The following is a 17,128-nucleotide window of genomic DNA, read 5'->3' as shown; positions in this document are numbered from 1 at the left end:
GTAAGTTATATCCTTATAGGAATAATTAGTAGTATTCCGGATCCCGAATTCGTCCTCGAAAGCATTATTTACTTGCATTATAGCGAAAGTAGTATATAAAACACGATCAAATGTTTCTACTATATTATGCGTCGAATTCTTAAAATTTCGTATATTATTTTTATACCGCAAATTAATTAGTTCGAGCAATTCGTCTATCGCGATCCCTTTCCCGGGCCTGCCTATTATATTTACGACGCCGCTAGCTAGAATCGCGCTGCGGAGATATAGAGATGCGCCCTTAAGTAGCTAAATTAGATATAGCATCTCGCGCCCGTAGTTATATTATTTAGCTCCGAAAAATACTACTACGAGCTGCGGTAAGAGACGTTTAATATAACTAATATCTATATTCCGAGTCGCATATCGGAGAGTTAACTAGAGCTCGGTTATATAGAGTCGCCGATAAAGTGTAGTCTAGGCAGGATCGCGGATTCTAGGCTATGCCTACGGGATAGGCTCTAACCGTAGCGGAGTCCGGCGTATCTACTATAGTAAGAGTAGCTTTGTCCTAGGTGCACTATATACCCGTTCCTATTCTCTTTCTAGCTATACTAAAGGCCGCAAGTAGCTATTATATATAGCTACTAAGAACTAAAGATATTTATCCGTAGTAAGACCTACTATAGTAGGTATAACCGCCCTTAGCTTACTAAAATTAGGAGGTAAATCCGTAGGGAAATATTCGCTATAGTACAGCTGCTTAACGAATAAGGCGATAATCCTTACGGAGTACCTATAAAGCGCAACGGGACGTAGTATCTAGTATTTTGGTTTTTTCTCGGTTAATCCTTTTGCACTAAATGCCTACTTGTCCTAGAAAAGGCTATATTCCGACCTAGCATCCTAACTAATACTCTAGAAAAGGCGAACTAGTATATAATAGAGGTTTATAGCGGTATAGAAGAGTCCCGTAACGGGCATTATCCAATCCCGCCGCTCGAATAGCCTTATACTTTTAGTATTTTTACCTTTGTTGCTCCGTATACGCTATACCGACTATTAATCTCCGTAGAAAAGCTACAACTATATAAGGAAGTCTGCGACTAGGTTAAGGCGCAGCTTATATAGTATAATGTCCTCTTATACCGTAGCGTTCCTATCGATAGTACTCTCGCTATAGTAAATCGTACTAAGCGGGTAGAATTCGGTTTTAAAGGCCCGTAGCGGACATAGTCCTAGCTACTACGTAATCGACTTAACCCGAGGGTCCTCGACTACGGTTATAAGCTTATTTTCGAAGATGCTTATAATCGCCGCGTATATATAATATATCGACAATTTCCGAAACTATTTATCTTCTCTAAGCGTAGGGGCATTATAGATATCCGTAGCGTCTAGTCGCGTATCTGCCTTAAAATCGTTAATACGTAGGCTAGTATCGGGATAGCGAATATACGGAGTAAAGCGCACTAGCAGCGCCGTAGTAAGATTGCGTATAACCGACTAATTAGATATAGTCTAATCCCGAACTATATCCTAGAAATTGATATTGTCGTATACTACGTACTATATAATATTATACGCTAACCGGACGAGCCTTTCCTATATAGAATAAGCACGAGTTAACTATAATGCGATTAAATAACTACCTTCTACTCGCTCCTAGAAAGCTTCTCCTTATAGTATAGTGCTATATACGTAGCGATTAAACCAATCCCCGATAGGATATCTAATGCCCTCCGCTTTACGCTATTTAATAGGAGGTACCGACCGAATACCTTTATAAACTAATTAGATTTGTTCCGAGAGCGAGTATAGAGGATAAAGGTAGTAAAGGTAAATATTCGTATATCGAGATTATCCGGCTCTTTATTACGCTACCTAACTAATACGCTACGGGCAAATTAATACTACGCTAGAGCAACATCCTAGATAACTTTATATATATCCTTAAACTACTAGACGGAGAATTAATTATCGAATCTATTAATAGGTTCGAGTAGCGTAGCGGCCTAGTCGCCCGCTACGGCCTCGGATACCTCTATAGCGGATCGAAGAGTCCTCCGCTATTTCCTATATAAGCTCTTTCTAATTAGGTAATCGAGTTTACGAATAATATTACTATTCTTACTACTAGACAACTTAACCTACTTCGATTTGCGTAGCTCCGCATTTAATATAATAGAGAGCTAGCCGACGCGATACGTATAGGACTTACTCCGTAGTTTACTAGCCTAGTACTATACGACCTTCCCTATAGTAAGGTTGTTTTCCTATATCTTATATATTACTTCTTTATAGCGCTGTCTTTTATCGCGACGAGCGCGGGGCTAGCGAGTTACGTAGCGGGTCGACTCGTTATCGCTACTACTAACGCTACTACCGTCTATAATACTATCTACTTCTAGTTATAGGCGATCCGCTAGGTCCTTCTTTTCGGTAGACCTATTACTTAGATACTTATAAGATAGAATACTAGAAAGATCGGAGGAGGTAGATAGACTAGAAGGAGAGCGACTAGATATATATCTATCCGTAGCGGAGGATAGAGATAGTCCTATAGAAGTAGGCTAGAAAGCCGCGGAGGGTATAGTCGTAATAGAAATACGCGATAATATAGTCGCATCTGCCTAGCGTATATCGCGACGTAGGCGCTACGACGACGACGATATGTTTATACCCGATTTCGTACCCGGGAAACTTTAGGAAAAAGATAGTAATACGAAGAAAGGTATTCCTACTATAGAGAGAAATTTTTACTATAGGAAATAGTCGTTCTAGTATTAAAACTAGGGTTTTGCGATTCTCCTATATAAATGTTTAATATAGGAAGTCGAAATCCCGATAGAAACGGCCTAGACGAGAATAGCGATTCCTATATTCCCTGCCCTAATTAGTAGAAAAATTTGCTTAGCTCCGTATAGTTTTTATCTAAGCCCGCTACGGAGTAGTCTATATACGGGACGCGGACCGCTATATTCCGCAAAAGCAAATTGTCTAATAATAAAACGCAGGTAAGAATATGAAGGTAGGAATCGCTAACATTCTCGTCTGGTCTCGAGATAGGGAGGTACGGGAGTCGGGACCCACATGCAAACGCGGGGATGGGATGGGATGGATAGGAGTGGATGATGGTAGTCTGATGAGATGAGAGGGTACAGACTACAGAGCAGCAATGGTTCGTCATTCAATCTGTCTGCCCATTCATACCACATGGTCATACACATTATTATTGTCGACGTTGTCCAGCTCGCGTGTGGAATTGTCGGAGCTTCGGCTGAAGCAAGGCACGGCACGTCATCAGTTCGAAGCCGCCTCTCTCCGACGTTTCTGACGTGGGGCTCACAGCTTGCTGAGCGGTGCTTCATCGTTGTGCGCACAGCTGCAGTGTCGTAGACAAAGAAAGGACGGCAAGCCAAGGCAAGGCAAGACTGCGCCGTGGAGCGCTGCGTGTTGGAAACATCTGTAGTGTTTGCGGAAGACGGCAGACGACGCTTCATTACCTTATTCTATTGTGAGGTGCGTGCACGCGCACGCCAATCCTCGCGCATCCACAGCTCCAGAGCCCAGACCCAGAACACTACTCCTCCGCCGCGACTCAAACAACCCATTCGTCGCTGACGACATCGCGCACAGCTACAATAGCCCGCATAGCTGGCAGTCGTGAGCATCTCCTGTTATTATACGCAATCCGCTGCACACCGCAGACCGCCTCGCTTCGCCAGTAACCTGTCCTGTGCCTTTGTCGAGCTGCTCTCGTCGAGGCGCCCGGAAACACATTAGCCCGCTCCTAAGCTCCCTTCTCCACTCTGCGCACGGCGACAGCGCCTGATCGAGCCCGCGATTCAGATACATGAGCGACACTGCAACTAAGCAGACCACCAACGTGGCCGGCAGCAAGAGACGCAGTCTCTCCGGTCAGGGCGGCGGCCTTCTCAATAGGATGTTTGGCAGCTCCAACGGCAACAACAGCAGCAAAGAACAAGTCAACACCCACCAGAACGGCAGCGCCAGCACCGGCACCGGCGGCGACGGCGCCGCAGACAGCGGCTCACCCCACACTCCGCGCAACAGCAGTCACGTCGATACCATCCAGGAGGGCGACGACGAAGCCAGTGACCTGCGCAGCCCCACCCGGAAACCCGAGGACCAGACCGAGAAAAAGCGCCGAAGCAGCGGTGTTGGACGAGCTCGTGAATTGCTCTCCAGCGCGAAACAGTCGCTCTCCAACCTCGGCAGTTCTCCCGAACAGAGGCAGTCCAGCCCTCATCTGACTCCAATGCAGAAGCTAGGGAAGCAGGACCCGGCGCTCAGCGTGCCTACGGGCTCGCTGAACAATTCGGCGGGAGAGTCGGCACCGGGTCCTCGATCGACGTTCCGCGTAGGCGTCACCGAGGATAAAAACAAGAAATGTAGACGCACGATGGAGGATACGCATGCCTACTTGTACAACTTCCTCAGCACGCCAGCTCCATCTCTTGCCTCAGACACCAGCTCGCAGAAGAACAGCTCGCTCGCTCAATCGCAATCCCGTGACTCGAACGTGTCCCAGCAAAGCGTTGTTGAGACGGATAATGGATACTTTGCCATTTTCGACGGTCACGCTGGCACATTCGCGGCCGAGTGGTGTGGAAAGAAAGTGCATGTCCTTCTCGAGGACATTATACGCAAGAACCCGAACACGCCGATACCTGAATTGCTAGACATGACCTTCACGACAGTGGATCAGCAGTTGGAGAAGCTGCCTTTGAAGAACAGTGGTTGCACAGCGGTTATAGCAGTGCTTCGCTGGGAGGATCGCGTGCCTAATTCGCAGTCTGCTACAGGCTCCACTGCACTTGCTCCTGCAACTGCGCAGACTGGAAACGCGGAGCAGACAATTCAGCAAGGTGAGCCGAGGAGGCACGTACCGCAAACTGGCAGGAGGCTAATTTTATCAGCAACCCGGCAGCGGGTACTCTATACTGCCAATGTCGGTGACGCTCGCATCATTCTCTGTCGCAATGGCAAAGCCCTCCGTCTCTCGTACGACCACAAGGGTAGCGACGAGAATGAAGGCAAGCGAATTGCTGGAGCCGGCGGACTGATCTTAAACAATCGCGTCAATGGCGTGCTCGCCGTCACTCGTGCGCTGGGTGATGCATATATGAAGGATCTCGTTACTGGACACCCATACACTACTGAGACTGTCATTCAGCCCGACATTGACGAGTTCTTGATTCTCGCTTGCGATGGGGTAAGTAAAGGTCTGCAGCTGACAAATCGAAGATCGCTAACATGCTTCACAGCTTTGGGATGTCTGCTCTGACCAGGAAGCTGTCGATCTTGTCCGCAATACTCAAGATCCACAGGTTGCCGCGAAACAATTGGTCGAGCACGCTTTGGCGAGATTTTCGACTGACAACCTTTCATGCATGGTGGTACGCTTTGATAATAGCAAGCTCCAGGCTGTACATGAGGATAAAGAGAATCGTATTGGTGTTGATGGCGACCCATCTGCGAAGGCTGGCGGCATTAGTGAGGCCGATGCAATTGTAAGCGATACAAAAAGGCATCTCGACGGTGGTGGCGAACCTCTTACTGGAATGTCTGGTGCAACGACCAGTGACCTCATGGACGAAGTGCAGCAGAATCAAGAAACTGGTCCTGAACTAAATCCAGAGGCATTGGAAGCTGCCCGCAAGGACACCAAACCAAAACAAGATACTGGCCGAGCTCATTCACCGAACACACCTGTCACGCACGACGGTCCGCATCAGCAGCACGATAATCGCAGTGATGGTCCTCCACAGGGCAACGGGCCGATGAACGAGCAGAACCACGGCGGTCGTGACAACGGACCTCGTGATGAGCGTCGTTCAGGTTCGGGGGCTGGTATGCCGGGGATGCCAGGTAACATCCCGAATGATAACGACGGCAACGGACCAGGCCGATCTTCCAATGATGGCGGTAATGATAGACGGGGAAACGACGGTGGTGGAGATCGGAGATAATGAGGACACGACATGGGCATATTTTCGTTTTGGTCTGCACATACTAGTCGAGATGAGGTGGATCGGGAGGGTGCTGAGCGAAAAAGGGCTCTTGCGAGATGAACAGCATGTGTAAGGTAAGGAGTTTAAGCGGCGCACATTGCATTACGTTGTGGGTTGCAAAGACTTCATAACGGCACGAGTAGTTGATGCCGCTGGAGTGGAGAAGAAGTACCTAGACGAGAAAACGAACATTTTGCTTCCAAACTCACCTGTTGACATGAGCACGTGCAATCAAAGACTAAAAGTGTGCTCGCTTTCTCCACAGGTCGAACATCCTGGCTTGAATGACGTGCAGCCTCAAGCACTCAGTCAATCAACGGTCGGTCTCAGCGCTCCGTGCAGCTCGTCAGAGTCGTCACTGTACTGCACCGCCGACACTGCACAACACCCCTTCGACCGCGCGCCTTCAATGTGTCACGGCCGCCGCACCGCTGGCCGATGGAGGACGACGAGGTCATGAATGAGGCTCTGGGCGATGGAAGACGGGCCGGCAAGCCTGCTGGGCACGGGATGTCGTCTTCTCCGGGAATCGAAATCGAGGGTCACAGTCACGGGGCGCCGCAGCCGCAAGCACATCATCACCATCATCATCATGCCTCTACCACGGTCGTCGTCGCCGTAAACTCAGGCTCAGGCTTGGCCGGCGGCAGTGCGACATCTCCCCCTCCGCCTCCGCTAGCGTTTGTAGCTCCGTCTGATCTGCTGCGCGTCTCTCGTAGCAGCCGACCCTCGTCGGCGCTGGCCCGCGATCAGTCTCCGCTACCGCTACCACCCTCGCCAATGACTCCGATAGACAGAGAGCAGATCGAGGGTCTGGTAAGTGAATTTCGGATGGGTGGTGCGGCAGTGTGATGCTCGCTGCTCGATGAGGTGGCAGTAATCCGCACGCGCGCGCGCACACCAGCCAGCCAAGTAGTTCATCCTCCAGACCAACAGATCGTATGCGCCAGGGCCGCGCAGGGCAGGGAACGAAAGTGCAAGCAGGATAGAACATCCCGCGGCGGCGGCGTCGCATCGCTCACCACCTCTCCACGGTCATGCACAGTTTCGAGGACCGTATTGGCTGACCAGCATCCTCTTACACAGCGTGCAATACGAGCCTTCCTCAAGGTGCGGACTTCTTACGATGTGCTGCCGCTCAGCTACCGCCTCATCGTCTTCGATACATCTCTACTGGTCAAGAAGAGCTTGAACATCCTCACACAATGCGGTCAGTCCACCTCAGCACGCGACCAGCTACCGCATTCGCTAACGATTCCCAGCAATTGTCTCAGCACCACTATGGGATTCCAAGACCTCAACATTTGCCGGCCTCCTTACCACCTCCGATTACATCAATGTCGTCCAATACTACTGGCAGAATCCGGAAACGCTGCAACAAGTGGACAAGTTCCGCCTCAGTAGTCTGAGGGATATCGAGCGCGCCATTGGTGTGGAGCCCATCGAGACACTATCCATCCACCCGCTACAGCCGCTATACGAAGCCTGCCGCCGAATGCTTGAATCTCGTGCCCGCCGCATTCCGCTGATTGACACTGACGATGAGACACAGCGAGAGATGGTCGTCAGCGTGGTGACGCAGTATCGCATCTTGAAGTTCATCTCGGTGAATGTGAAGGAAACGCAGTCGCTCAAGAAACCCTTGAGAGATTTGAAGGTCGGCACATACACGACCCTGGCAACAGCGACCATGGACACTCCAGTGATGGATTGCATCCACATGCTGGTCAAGAGGAGCATATCGAGCGTTCCAATTCTGGACAAAGATGGAACATTACTGAACGTCTTCGAGGCAGTAGACGTGATTACTCTGATTAAGGGCGGAGACTATGACAACCTCAACCTCACAGTGGGCAAGGCGCTTGAAAAGCGATCAGACGTATGTGCCTGCAAATGGCGACTTTGAGAGCAGCGCAGCTGATGCTAGAAACAGGACTTTCCTGGAATTTACACGTGCACTCTCAACGACCGCCTGGATACGATTTTCGACACCATTCGCAAATCTCGAGTACACCGCTTGGTCGTCATTGATGAGCACAATCAGTTGAAGGGACTGCTCTCCCTCAGTGACATTTTGGACTACACGCTCAATAGCCCGCTAGGCGACACAGACGACTAGAATTCGCATGGAGCGGAAACATGGATGGGCAACGACGAGCTACGAAAGCCATCTGGCCTTGAGTCTTGTCGCAAGTGCTGCGCTTGGCTGAAGGCGGATGTGAAGCATATGATACCCCAAGCATTGAGTGTATACTAAGTGCCGCACCGCGCCGCGTTAATTCGTGGAATTCGCGATAGATGACTGATTGATTGATGGAATACTGGCGCTTCATTGCCATACAAACGCTGATCTCATATTACCCTCCACTCTTTTGGTTTTTCTTATACTAAAACTTTTGAAGAATAGACCGCTTTACTACCCTTACCCTTCTTTCCCACCAAACCCAACCCAAGCAGCAAGCGACTTCCGCTTACATTGATTCTAGATGAGACCCCTTCTCTCTATCACCCTCGAAGAACACTCCCAAATCGATTTCGTGAATCTCGTCATTTCCACGTACGGCCACTCCATTACCATCACGGATAAGAGAACTGATGAGAAGTCCGCAATGGGGAAAGGGGGTGGAGAGTTGGCGGACGACGTACAGGTATCAATTAGGAGCTTTTGCCGATGCTTGTAAGGGAAAGGATGTGAAGACGTGGGTGAGTGTCGATGAGAGAGTGGCTTTGATGGGGTTATGAACATAACATCCGACAGCACAACTGAGAGGCCTTCGAATACACGAGACGCTTTCCATTTCCATTCATCCTCGTGGTCCATCTATCTGCATTTGTGCTTAAATATCCCACAACGCCTCGCTAAGAATACTACCGCCTCATTTCATCATCTATACCGCGCTGAACGCTGAATCCTGATGTGTATGTGGTAGGATAGAACAAAAAAAGGGCCAAAATTTACATCTTCACAGCATGCTGCGAACACCCTCTAATCTCCATCTCACGTCTTTGAGAACTTTGCTCGTAGGCTTCCACTCCTCAAACTCTCGGACGAGTTCCTTCACTTCCGCCTGCAGCCTGCCATCACTCTTGACAATGTCCTCTTCAAGCATACCTCTGACAGCCCATGGCAGCATAAAGGGATTCTTCTCAGCAGATCCAGCAGCTCCCAGCGCCTCGTAAGGTGCGATGACGGGTAGTATGCCTTGCGGTACCAGGCTGAGAGCGCCCAAGCTTCCTCGCCGCATGTGATTGGCTACGACCATATTTGAGGGATAGCCAGCAAGCGAGGAACGACGAGATGCGGCATCTTCCATGCTTTTACGCTGCTCATCTGCCGTTGTTGGTCTAAGCGCTGCGAAGATCGACGGCGATAAATCGGTGCTCTCCAAAGCGAATTCGATTGCTGTCCTGTAAACAGCCGGATCGTCGTAGACTCTGCTATGGCCTTCACCGCCGACGATACTGCCTGCCAGCGGAGCGGAGATCTCTCGAATCAAGCCATGATCGCTCACGCCCAGATTGCGTAATTTGGCAGCGAAGCTCACCAGATGGATGAGGAAGTTTGATGTATGGAGTCGTCCGTCAATGAAGATAGCTCGGCTGACGTATGGATGATTGAGCGGTGTGTGCAGACTTGATTCTAGGCCTACGAGCTGATCATCCAGGCTGCCGACGAAGGTGATTCGGACGCCGTGTCGGAGGCAGACCTCGAGTGCATCGGTATAGGCGAGCGATACTCTGGATTTGCTGTCGCAAAAGTCGAAAAGCTCAAGGGCGGAGCCGGAATAGAACCGGCTTTTGTATTCAAGGAAGGGACCCAGATTGATGCCAGCCATGGCACACATGCCTATTCGTGCGTTGGATGACAGCACGCCAAGCTGAATGAGTTTAGCAACGAGCATTACAGCCACTGGAACACCTTGACTATGGCATGCAACTAGAATGAAGTCTGCCTGACGGAGATGTGATAGCCAATTAAGCAGCAGCTTCCACAGCGTATTCACACGGTCTCCTACAAGACCTTCTCCTTCGAGTGCAACCTTCTCAACCTCGACGTCTTTGACATTCGGTTGATGCTCCTGACACCAATGTTTGATGGACGCTGCAGCATAATTTGCAAAGCGTATCGATGTGCCCGTAGGTTGACCAAGCACTCTCTGCAGCAGCGCGGCAGGGAAAAAGCCATGAATGCCGATCGCTATGGCTTTCTTCACTTTGTGAGGCTGCTCTGAAATACACGGATGCACCACAGGTTTCCGCGCCTCTGTTAAGCGTAGCGACTGGCCAATGTAGTGTGTGAGTCGGTCGAGATAACCATGATGCGCCACCTTTGGGTAGGTCTCACGGAAAGATGGTGATATCATATTGGGCCGCAGCTGTGGTTTCTTGCCCCTTTGCACAGGTGCCGGCGAGCCTTCCGGAGTATCCATTGGCGTGTGAAATTGTGTCCCTGCTGGCGTTTGCGGCTGTGATCCAATTGGAGTTGCAGCAGCCGTTGTCTCGCCAGAGACCTGCTTCGACTCCGGCCGCCCACGTTTACGTCGCAATAGAGATCCACTTTGCTTCACCTCTACTTTGCGGTCCGGCTGCTGGTTATATTGGGCAGCCTCTGGGTGGCTCTGCGATGGTGTGTCTGCTACAGCCAATTCTCCAACCTGCTTCTGTGTCTCTTCTTCGCCTTTGGTGCTGTCCTTGGTCTTTTCTTTCGACCAGAACGCCCAGCCGGATGATTTTGGTTGCTCTTCATAGTCTTTTCGCTTCGAAGGCTCAATATCTTTGACATGATTTGCTGTCTTGCTGGCATCTGCTGTTACGGCCACATCCGGAGCAGTTTCTGGCTCTTTCTGCTGCGCTGGAGGTTGACCTGCTTCTTGCTGCTCATCTTCTATTCTTTGCTGTTCTTCTACTGCCGCCTGTCGATTCTGAGTATTGCTCCAGAGACCAAACCACGACCTTGTTGAGCCATACTTGGCACTCATCTCGGGCTGCAACTGACCCGACATATCTTCCTCCGGCTGTGCTTCGGCCTGTGCCACTGCTGGCTCTTGTGGTGTCTGTTCAGGGGTTGCAGGCAGTGGCGTGTGTTTCCCCTGTTCTACCGCTCCATCGAGAGCCATCTTGCCGCTCTCTTTCACCTTATCGCCGTTACTATCATATCCGTCCGGTCGAGACCACCATCCAAACCAAGTGCCTGAAGTCTGCCTCACAGTGCCAGTCTCAGTCTTGGCATCATCCTCTACCATTTCTGGCTCAGGCGGGAGTGGTGCCTGCTCGGCGACCTCTTCCTTCTTTACCTGCTCTGATGCAGGCTTCTCCGCCGACGGAGCCTTTTCTTCCGCGTCTCGACTTTGGCGCTGCTTGCCCTTGGGCACACTGACGGCATCGCCCACCGCATGCACTTTTGTTGCCTCTGCGATAAGTGCGCTGCTCTTGCGATTGCTTCCCTTGAAGCTCTTGCTTACACTGGCACTCGGCCGCCGAACAGCCTGTTCTGCCAGATACGAGCTTTCGGAAGGTACGCCTTTGTCAACGGAAATGGTTTCGCGAGAGCTCTGTGTTACAGGTGACGCCTTACTCCGCCAAGCTGAGCTGTACCAGCTGCCTCTCTGCGCCTGATTGCCATTTGCTTGCGCCTGCGCGTGGACCTGTGCCTGTGACAGTGCCTGCACAGGCGAGCCTGTCGCTCTGACGGGCGCTGTCGCAACATCCTTATTGTTACAGGCCTGACTGGCAGTCTCCACCGTCAGGCTGCTCTCTGTCGGCGTGTTCTTGCCCGATTGTATACCATCACCGTTGCTCTGTGCCAGCTTCGATTTCTTTCGCGCCGGAGCCATATCAAGCATAATCTCCAACGCCACTGTCCAGCCCCTCTTTCTCTGCCGTCAGTCGTTCATTGCGCGTGGATGTGAGGTGATGTACCTCCAGGATGCGGTCTTTTTGGTCGCCCATGACGTTGGCGATCGTCAATCGACAAGGATCACGCGAGAGATAAGGAACGCGCGCGAAACTCTATTTACGCAGTATTTGTTTTCCCTCGAAACGTGATACGATATTAGTACCGAAATCTTATGGCCCAAGTTGACAGCATGATGCGAGATGTGGTAGTGAAGTACTCAAGCTCATCATCAGTCAATCGGATACATTCACGGCATAAAAAACGCTATCTACAACAGCAGGCCGGGCCGTATAAAAGGAGTATTTACGGATCCCTAGCCGCACTCCTCCCCTCAATCAATCTCTTCTTTGACTTAGACGGCCTGGAGAACGTTCTCGGCGGCGGTGACCGTGACGCTTGGAACCTCATCCTCGACGAAGATGCTCTTGACGACGCCGTTTTCAACGATAGCTGCGTATCTAGACGAGCGGTGGTTGCCAAGCAGTCCGCTGGCATCGAAGCTCAGACCGGCCTCATGTGTGAACTGTTGAGGCATGTTAGCGCGAAACAACATAGCTCACTTGCATCATTCACGTACGTTACCAGTGTCATCAGCGAGGATGTGAACAAGCGGATGGTTCCACTTGTGGTGCTCCTTCCAGGCCTTTGTAGTGAAGACATCGTTGACTGCGACGATGTAAATGCCCTGAACACCCTTGGCAGCGAACTCGTCCGCCTTCTCAACGTAGCCTGGAACCTGGCTGGAGCATGGTGGCGTGAAGGCGCCTGGAACACCAACAATGATGTCTGGCAGCAACTCGTCAGTGAAATCCGACGTACATTGCGAACAATGGCAACTGACTCTTTCCAGCAAGCGTCGCAAGGTCGATAGTACCCTGCTGTGGGTTGTCCTCCTTGATCTTGTGACCGGTCGGCAGCTTTGAGCCTTGAGCCAATGGCTTGTTCTTCTTCAGCTTGTCGATGATAGCGGCCATTTTGCAGCAGGTACGACTGATGTGTGAACTATTGTACTTGAAAGCGTAGGTGGTTTCACTGCAGAAGATGTCGAGGAAAAGCATTTGCTTATTTGCTGCCCCTCCAACCCCGGTCACGTCACAGACCGGAGCCGACCTCCGCTATGAGGTGTTATTCTGGCCTCTACCCCACTAAAAGTGAGAGGTCGGCGTTCTAGCCCTGAAGAATGCTGTTCAAATTCCTTTTCATTCGTCGCCAACAGGAGATCCAGCTACATCTATCCGGAACTGGTATATGAAGATATTATCTCAATCTATGGCCAATTCTCCTAGTCTTAAGCGATAGTCAGCGTGCCAAGCAACGGACACTCAACGTCGAATACAGCTCTTGAACAATGCGGTATATGCGGGCCCGATTGTCAACATCGACTAGCACTTCCATGCTTAGGAGCATCTACATGGACGTCATCGACTACCGTCTATCTACAATGCCTGCGTCGAAGGTTTCCGCGCCTTGTTCAACATCCATTTTACGTAGAAGCGATGCTTAGAGCAATCCTTCCTAGCCTCTTCGCAGAGCTGGTCAACGTCATCCTTCGACATGCCAAGTTGCTTCTAGAGCACGAGAGGGCCAAAGGCTGGTATAGCTTTCGTTATGTTTTCGAAGCAAGCCTCGCCAATCTTCTTCTCTGAAACGACAGTTCGATGGTCTAGCTCCAGGCTGAATGGCAGAGAGATCAACGCCGAGAACTTGGAGATGGAGAAATGGCTGGGCAACTTCTAAAGTCCAAAATCAAATGCCTGTACCAGTACCAACGTCCCGGACATTCTTGATTCCGGGCGGGATTGGCACCTGTCCTGAATAGCCATTGAAGGTGAGCTTCCATTGATAATGCCGGAGATCCATGGTGAGGCAAGTGACGGTCACAGTCCCATGGCAGGGTATTCTTGAAGGCTGTCGTCATTGCCATGGTCTCAAACCTGTGCTCGACTCTCTTGCTTGTTGCTCAATGGAAGCACTCTGCGGACCTTGGTTCCCAGTACAACATGTCGCTCACAGTCCTGTCCAGTGCCTCAAAAATCGAACTAACATGTCTCTTGCATCAGAGGTGACTAACACCCGTGCAGTAGCGTGAAAAGTGCCATGCCGGCCATGATTGGAGCGATCAACACGGTGTTGAGGGTTTACAGCCCCTGAGAAATGGAGGTTGTGTACATCGTATATTATACTGGTGTACACCCATGGATACACATCGGGTATGCCCGAATACTAGGATATCCGAGCAATATTAAGCAGCTTGGCGGGTTGTAGGCGGGATATCAGCGTATCCGATAACTCCGCCTTGTGTATACACAACGAGCTCGCCTGAAGGGGTCGTATACATAGTGTATTACAGAGCGTGTACACCATCCACAGGTTGGTGGACCCCATCACTATCAACACCTTACGACATCTTCCCGAGCGCGTTGCTTGCATTGCATCAAGTAGGCCATTAGCCCTGGAGAAGGAAGCATTGGCCACGCCAAGCATTCGGAGAACCGAGGCAATTGGATCATCGCTCTCCTCGCCAACCGAATCATCGCCGACATGTACAATTGAGCGAGCCATAGATGCATCGCCCTCAATGTAGAAGGAGGTAGGACCGCATTGCTTTCCTATCATTCATCATCCTCTTTGTCAAATCATACATACCCAAGCCAGAGCTCTCCACTTTCTCACAGACCCCGGCTAGGACACGACACAGAGCACCCCACAGCAAACACCGCAAACATGTCCGCCGAAGCAGACGTCAAGCTCGCTGACTTCAAGAACATCTTCTCGCTAAACGGCAAGGTAGCTGTAGTCACAGGCGGCTCAAGAGGTCTTGGACTGCATGCAGCGTCAGGGTCAGTAAAGCCCATGCATGTCACACAGCATTCGACCTCTATCCCCACCATGATCTTGTTCAAAGCACTGACTTGTATACAGTCTCGCTCAAGCCGGCTGCTCCAAGATCTTCATTACCTCCCGCAAAGCAAAAGCCTGTGAAGAAGCGTGCGCCGCTCTGAACGCCCTCGGCACATCATGCAAAGCCATCAGTATCCCAGCCGATCTGGCCAAGCAAGCTGAAGTCGAGCGTCTGGTGAAAGAAGTCGAGAAGCACACCGATAAAGTCGATATTTTGTTCGCAAATGCTGGTGCAACATGGGTAAGACATCGATATGCACAACCTCAGTATTGTGCTCTCGAAATTCACACTGACAGACTTCGTGTGTATGTATTCTTAGGGAGAAGAATTCGACAAGCACCCCGAATCCGCATTTCAAAAAGTCATGCAATTAAACGTCACCAGCGTCTTTACATGCGCACAGAAATTCGCCCCGCTTCTTCGCAAAGCCGCGTCAATCGAAGACCCATCTAGAATCCTCATCACTGCTTCGATTGCAGGTATTGGTGTTGGGACGCTGGGAAAGCAGGCCACATTTGGATACTCGGCCAGCAAGGCTGCTGCTTTGCACTTGGCGAGGAATTTGGCGTTGGAACTCGGGCCCCAAGGTATTCTCGTGAATTCTTTGGCACCGGGGTTCTTCCCGACGAAGATGGCGAGTGGATTGATGGAGATGAGTGGTGGTGTCAAGAAGCTGGCGGAGGCCACGCCAAATAGGAGATTGGGACAGCCGGAGGATATCGCTGCTGCGGTGGTATATCTGTGCAGTCGCGGGGGAGGTCATATCAATGGAGGTCATATTGTGCTTGATGGAGGAAGTGTTTTGCAAGCCAAGCTGTGAGGCTAGATTGCTTGATTGATGTAGTTCTCAGAGCTATGAATACCAAGCAGATTTCATTCGTGGTCCAAGTCAGGTGCATTTCAACTAATCTTCAACGACTTCAATTCCTCACATACCGAGTAGGCCGGCCATTATTCTATCGTGGTATCGTGGTATCATTCTAGTATACACATCCCTATCCCCATCGTGCAACCAGTAAAGCGAACAGTGCAAGGCATGACCGTTTAGTCATCCGCCTTACCCGAAACCTCGCATGCACAATGCCTCACAAGCAACAAGATCCGCCCTACTCGTTCAACAACAAGTCGTCTCTCAACCGTTTGTATGCAGTGCGCCATGTCCATCGTCCAGGGGTATCGAACAGCAACAATTCAATCATCCACCCATAAACTTTTCCCAGTGATGATGCAAGGAACATTTGTGCCGATGCCTCTGCCTCCAAACCCCAGCAATCCGGTTGATAAAGATCCTCCCATTCCGTCTGCCTCAAGTGTGACTCGGCCGCGATTGTGGTGTCATCAAGCCCTTGTGTAGCGAAAAGTAGTCCGTGGCCGGCGGTTCCGGCGTATCCTTCCGAGCCATCCACGACGCACAGTACCAAGAAGCAGCAGGTCTGATCGTGTTGGCCATAGCTCGCGTCGACAAGTCGGCCGTGTCCCGAACACCTTCGCTAGCATCGAGCTCGATCTTCTCCGTCTCACCCAGCGAGTTGACCCACCATTCATAGTCATTCTCAAAATCATCGTCCGAGAGCACCCAAATCGTACCTTTCCCGACTCCGCATTTCGTATCCAGCTTCTCCGCCTCTTTCTCTGCTTCGGAATGATTGCAATGCAATGGAGGTCCAAGTTTGACTCTTTTGAGGTATCGTCTGTTTTCACCAACTCGGACTTTGGCCCAGCGTTCCAGGCCTTGCTCTCGGAGGCTTCGCTTGCGTTTGAATGTGTTGCGGCTGAAGTACAGTCGACTCGCTTCTGTGCGTAGTTTGTGGCAGGTCTGAAGAAGTCCCGGCTCTCTTCTTACGTCGTCCACTGATATGTCTCCGTCGTAAGAAACCGCCAATTCGACGATGTGCTCTAAGACATTGCGAGGCAGAAGGAGCAGGGGTGAAAGCTGCTGGTTTGCGGTCACGAGTCGTTCTGGTGTGAGTAAGGAATCGATGAATTGTCTGGCTTGCACCAGGTCGCCGGCGGGCAGTGATCTCAGTATGGATTGCAAGTCGCCACTGCTAGCTTGATCGCCCATTGCGGTGTATTAGCGGCGTATACTGCTGGTAGTGGGAAAGGACAGACATGAGAAAGTAGAAGGGAAAGGTGTGAAGCGCAAGGAAATGCAGGGCACCTTAGTCTTGTCGATGTTGTCAGCATGGCATACAGGACTATATAGCATGCGCGAGGCGAGACCAGATGGAGCAAGACGGGCAACCCAAGCTTGGAAGGCGTTCTAGGAAAGCAAGTTTCAACTTCGGCCAAGAAAGCATGACTTGAAGTGCT

At 50.8% G+C, this 17,128-nt stretch overlaps 6 protein-coding genes across 6 annotated transcripts; 3 read left to right on the top strand and 3 right to left on the bottom strand.

Annotated features, from left to right (window-relative positions):
* Positions 1 to 4,255: 4,255 nt before the first annotated feature.
* Positions 4,256 to 5,666, top strand: MYCFIDRAFT_98471 (uncharacterized protein; the record flags this gene model as incomplete). The annotated part of the gene is made up of 2 exons (XM_007924863.1): positions 4,256 to 5,218; positions 5,271 to 5,666. Coding segments are annotated over 2 exons (1,359 nt in total), but the record flags the coding sequence as incomplete, so codon positions are not given.
* Positions 5,667 to 6,797: 1,131 nt separating this feature from the next.
* MYCFIDRAFT_161125 (uncharacterized protein) lies at positions 6,798 to 8,356 on the top strand (the record flags this gene model as incomplete). The annotated part of the gene is made up of 4 exons (XM_007924862.1): positions 6,798 to 6,833; positions 7,104 to 7,227; positions 7,280 to 7,896; positions 7,951 to 8,356. 4 exons carry the CDS (start codon positions 6,798 to 6,800, stop codon positions 8,134 to 8,136), a joined length of 963 nt encoding a protein of 320 aa, XP_007923053.1. The 3' UTR covers positions 8,137 to 8,356.
* Positions 8,357 to 8,800: 444 nt separating this feature from the next.
* On the bottom strand, positions 8,801 to 11,341 carry MYCFIDRAFT_161123 (uncharacterized protein). The gene has a single exon (XM_007924861.1). It carries the CDS (start codon positions 11,258 to 11,260, stop codon positions 8,981 to 8,983), a length of 2,280 nt encoding a protein of 759 aa, XP_007923052.1. The 5' UTR covers positions 11,261 to 11,341; the 3' UTR covers positions 8,801 to 8,980.
* Positions 11,342 to 12,140: 799 nt separating this feature from the next.
* On the bottom strand, positions 12,141 to 12,924 carry MYCFIDRAFT_59850 (uncharacterized protein). Its single transcript, XM_007924460.1, has 3 exons — positions 12,755 to 12,924; positions 12,491 to 12,699; positions 12,141 to 12,436 (listed from the first exon to the last, which is right to left on the bottom strand). Exons 1-3 carry the CDS (start codon positions 12,885 to 12,887, stop codon positions 12,266 to 12,268), a joined length of 513 nt encoding a protein of 170 aa, XP_007922651.1. The 5' UTR covers positions 12,888 to 12,924; the 3' UTR covers positions 12,141 to 12,265.
* Positions 12,925 to 14,637: 1,713 nt separating this feature from the next.
* MYCFIDRAFT_88561 (uncharacterized protein) lies at positions 14,638 to 15,698 on the top strand (the record flags this gene model as incomplete). The annotated part of the gene is made up of 3 exons (XM_007924860.1): positions 14,638 to 14,753; positions 14,836 to 15,055; positions 15,135 to 15,698. The coding sequence occupies 3 exons, from the start codon at positions 14,638 to 14,640 to the stop codon at positions 15,633 to 15,635; spliced, it is 837 nt and encodes a 278-aa protein (XP_007923051.1). The 3' UTR covers positions 15,636 to 15,698.
* A 223-nt stretch (positions 15,699 to 15,921) lies between these two features.
* Positions 15,922 to 16,880, bottom strand: MYCFIDRAFT_90477 (uncharacterized protein; the record flags this gene model as incomplete). Its single annotated transcript, XM_007924859.1, has 2 exons — positions 15,922 to 16,160; positions 16,229 to 16,880. 2 exons carry the CDS (start codon positions 16,878 to 16,880, stop codon positions 15,922 to 15,924), a joined length of 891 nt encoding a protein of 296 aa, XP_007923050.1.
* Between the last annotated feature and the right edge of the window lie 248 nt (positions 16,881 to 17,128).

This window comes from Pseudocercospora fijiensis (assembly GCF_000340215.1).
Source record: "Pseudocercospora fijiensis CIRAD86 unplaced genomic scaffold MYCFIscaffold_2, whole genome shotgun sequence".
Classification (NCBI taxonomy): Eukaryota; Fungi; Ascomycota; class Dothideomycetes; order Mycosphaerellales; family Mycosphaerellaceae; genus Pseudocercospora; species Pseudocercospora fijiensis.
The sequence above is the reverse complement of the archived record's forward strand: the minus strand, read 5'-3'. Positions and strand labels throughout refer to the sequence as shown.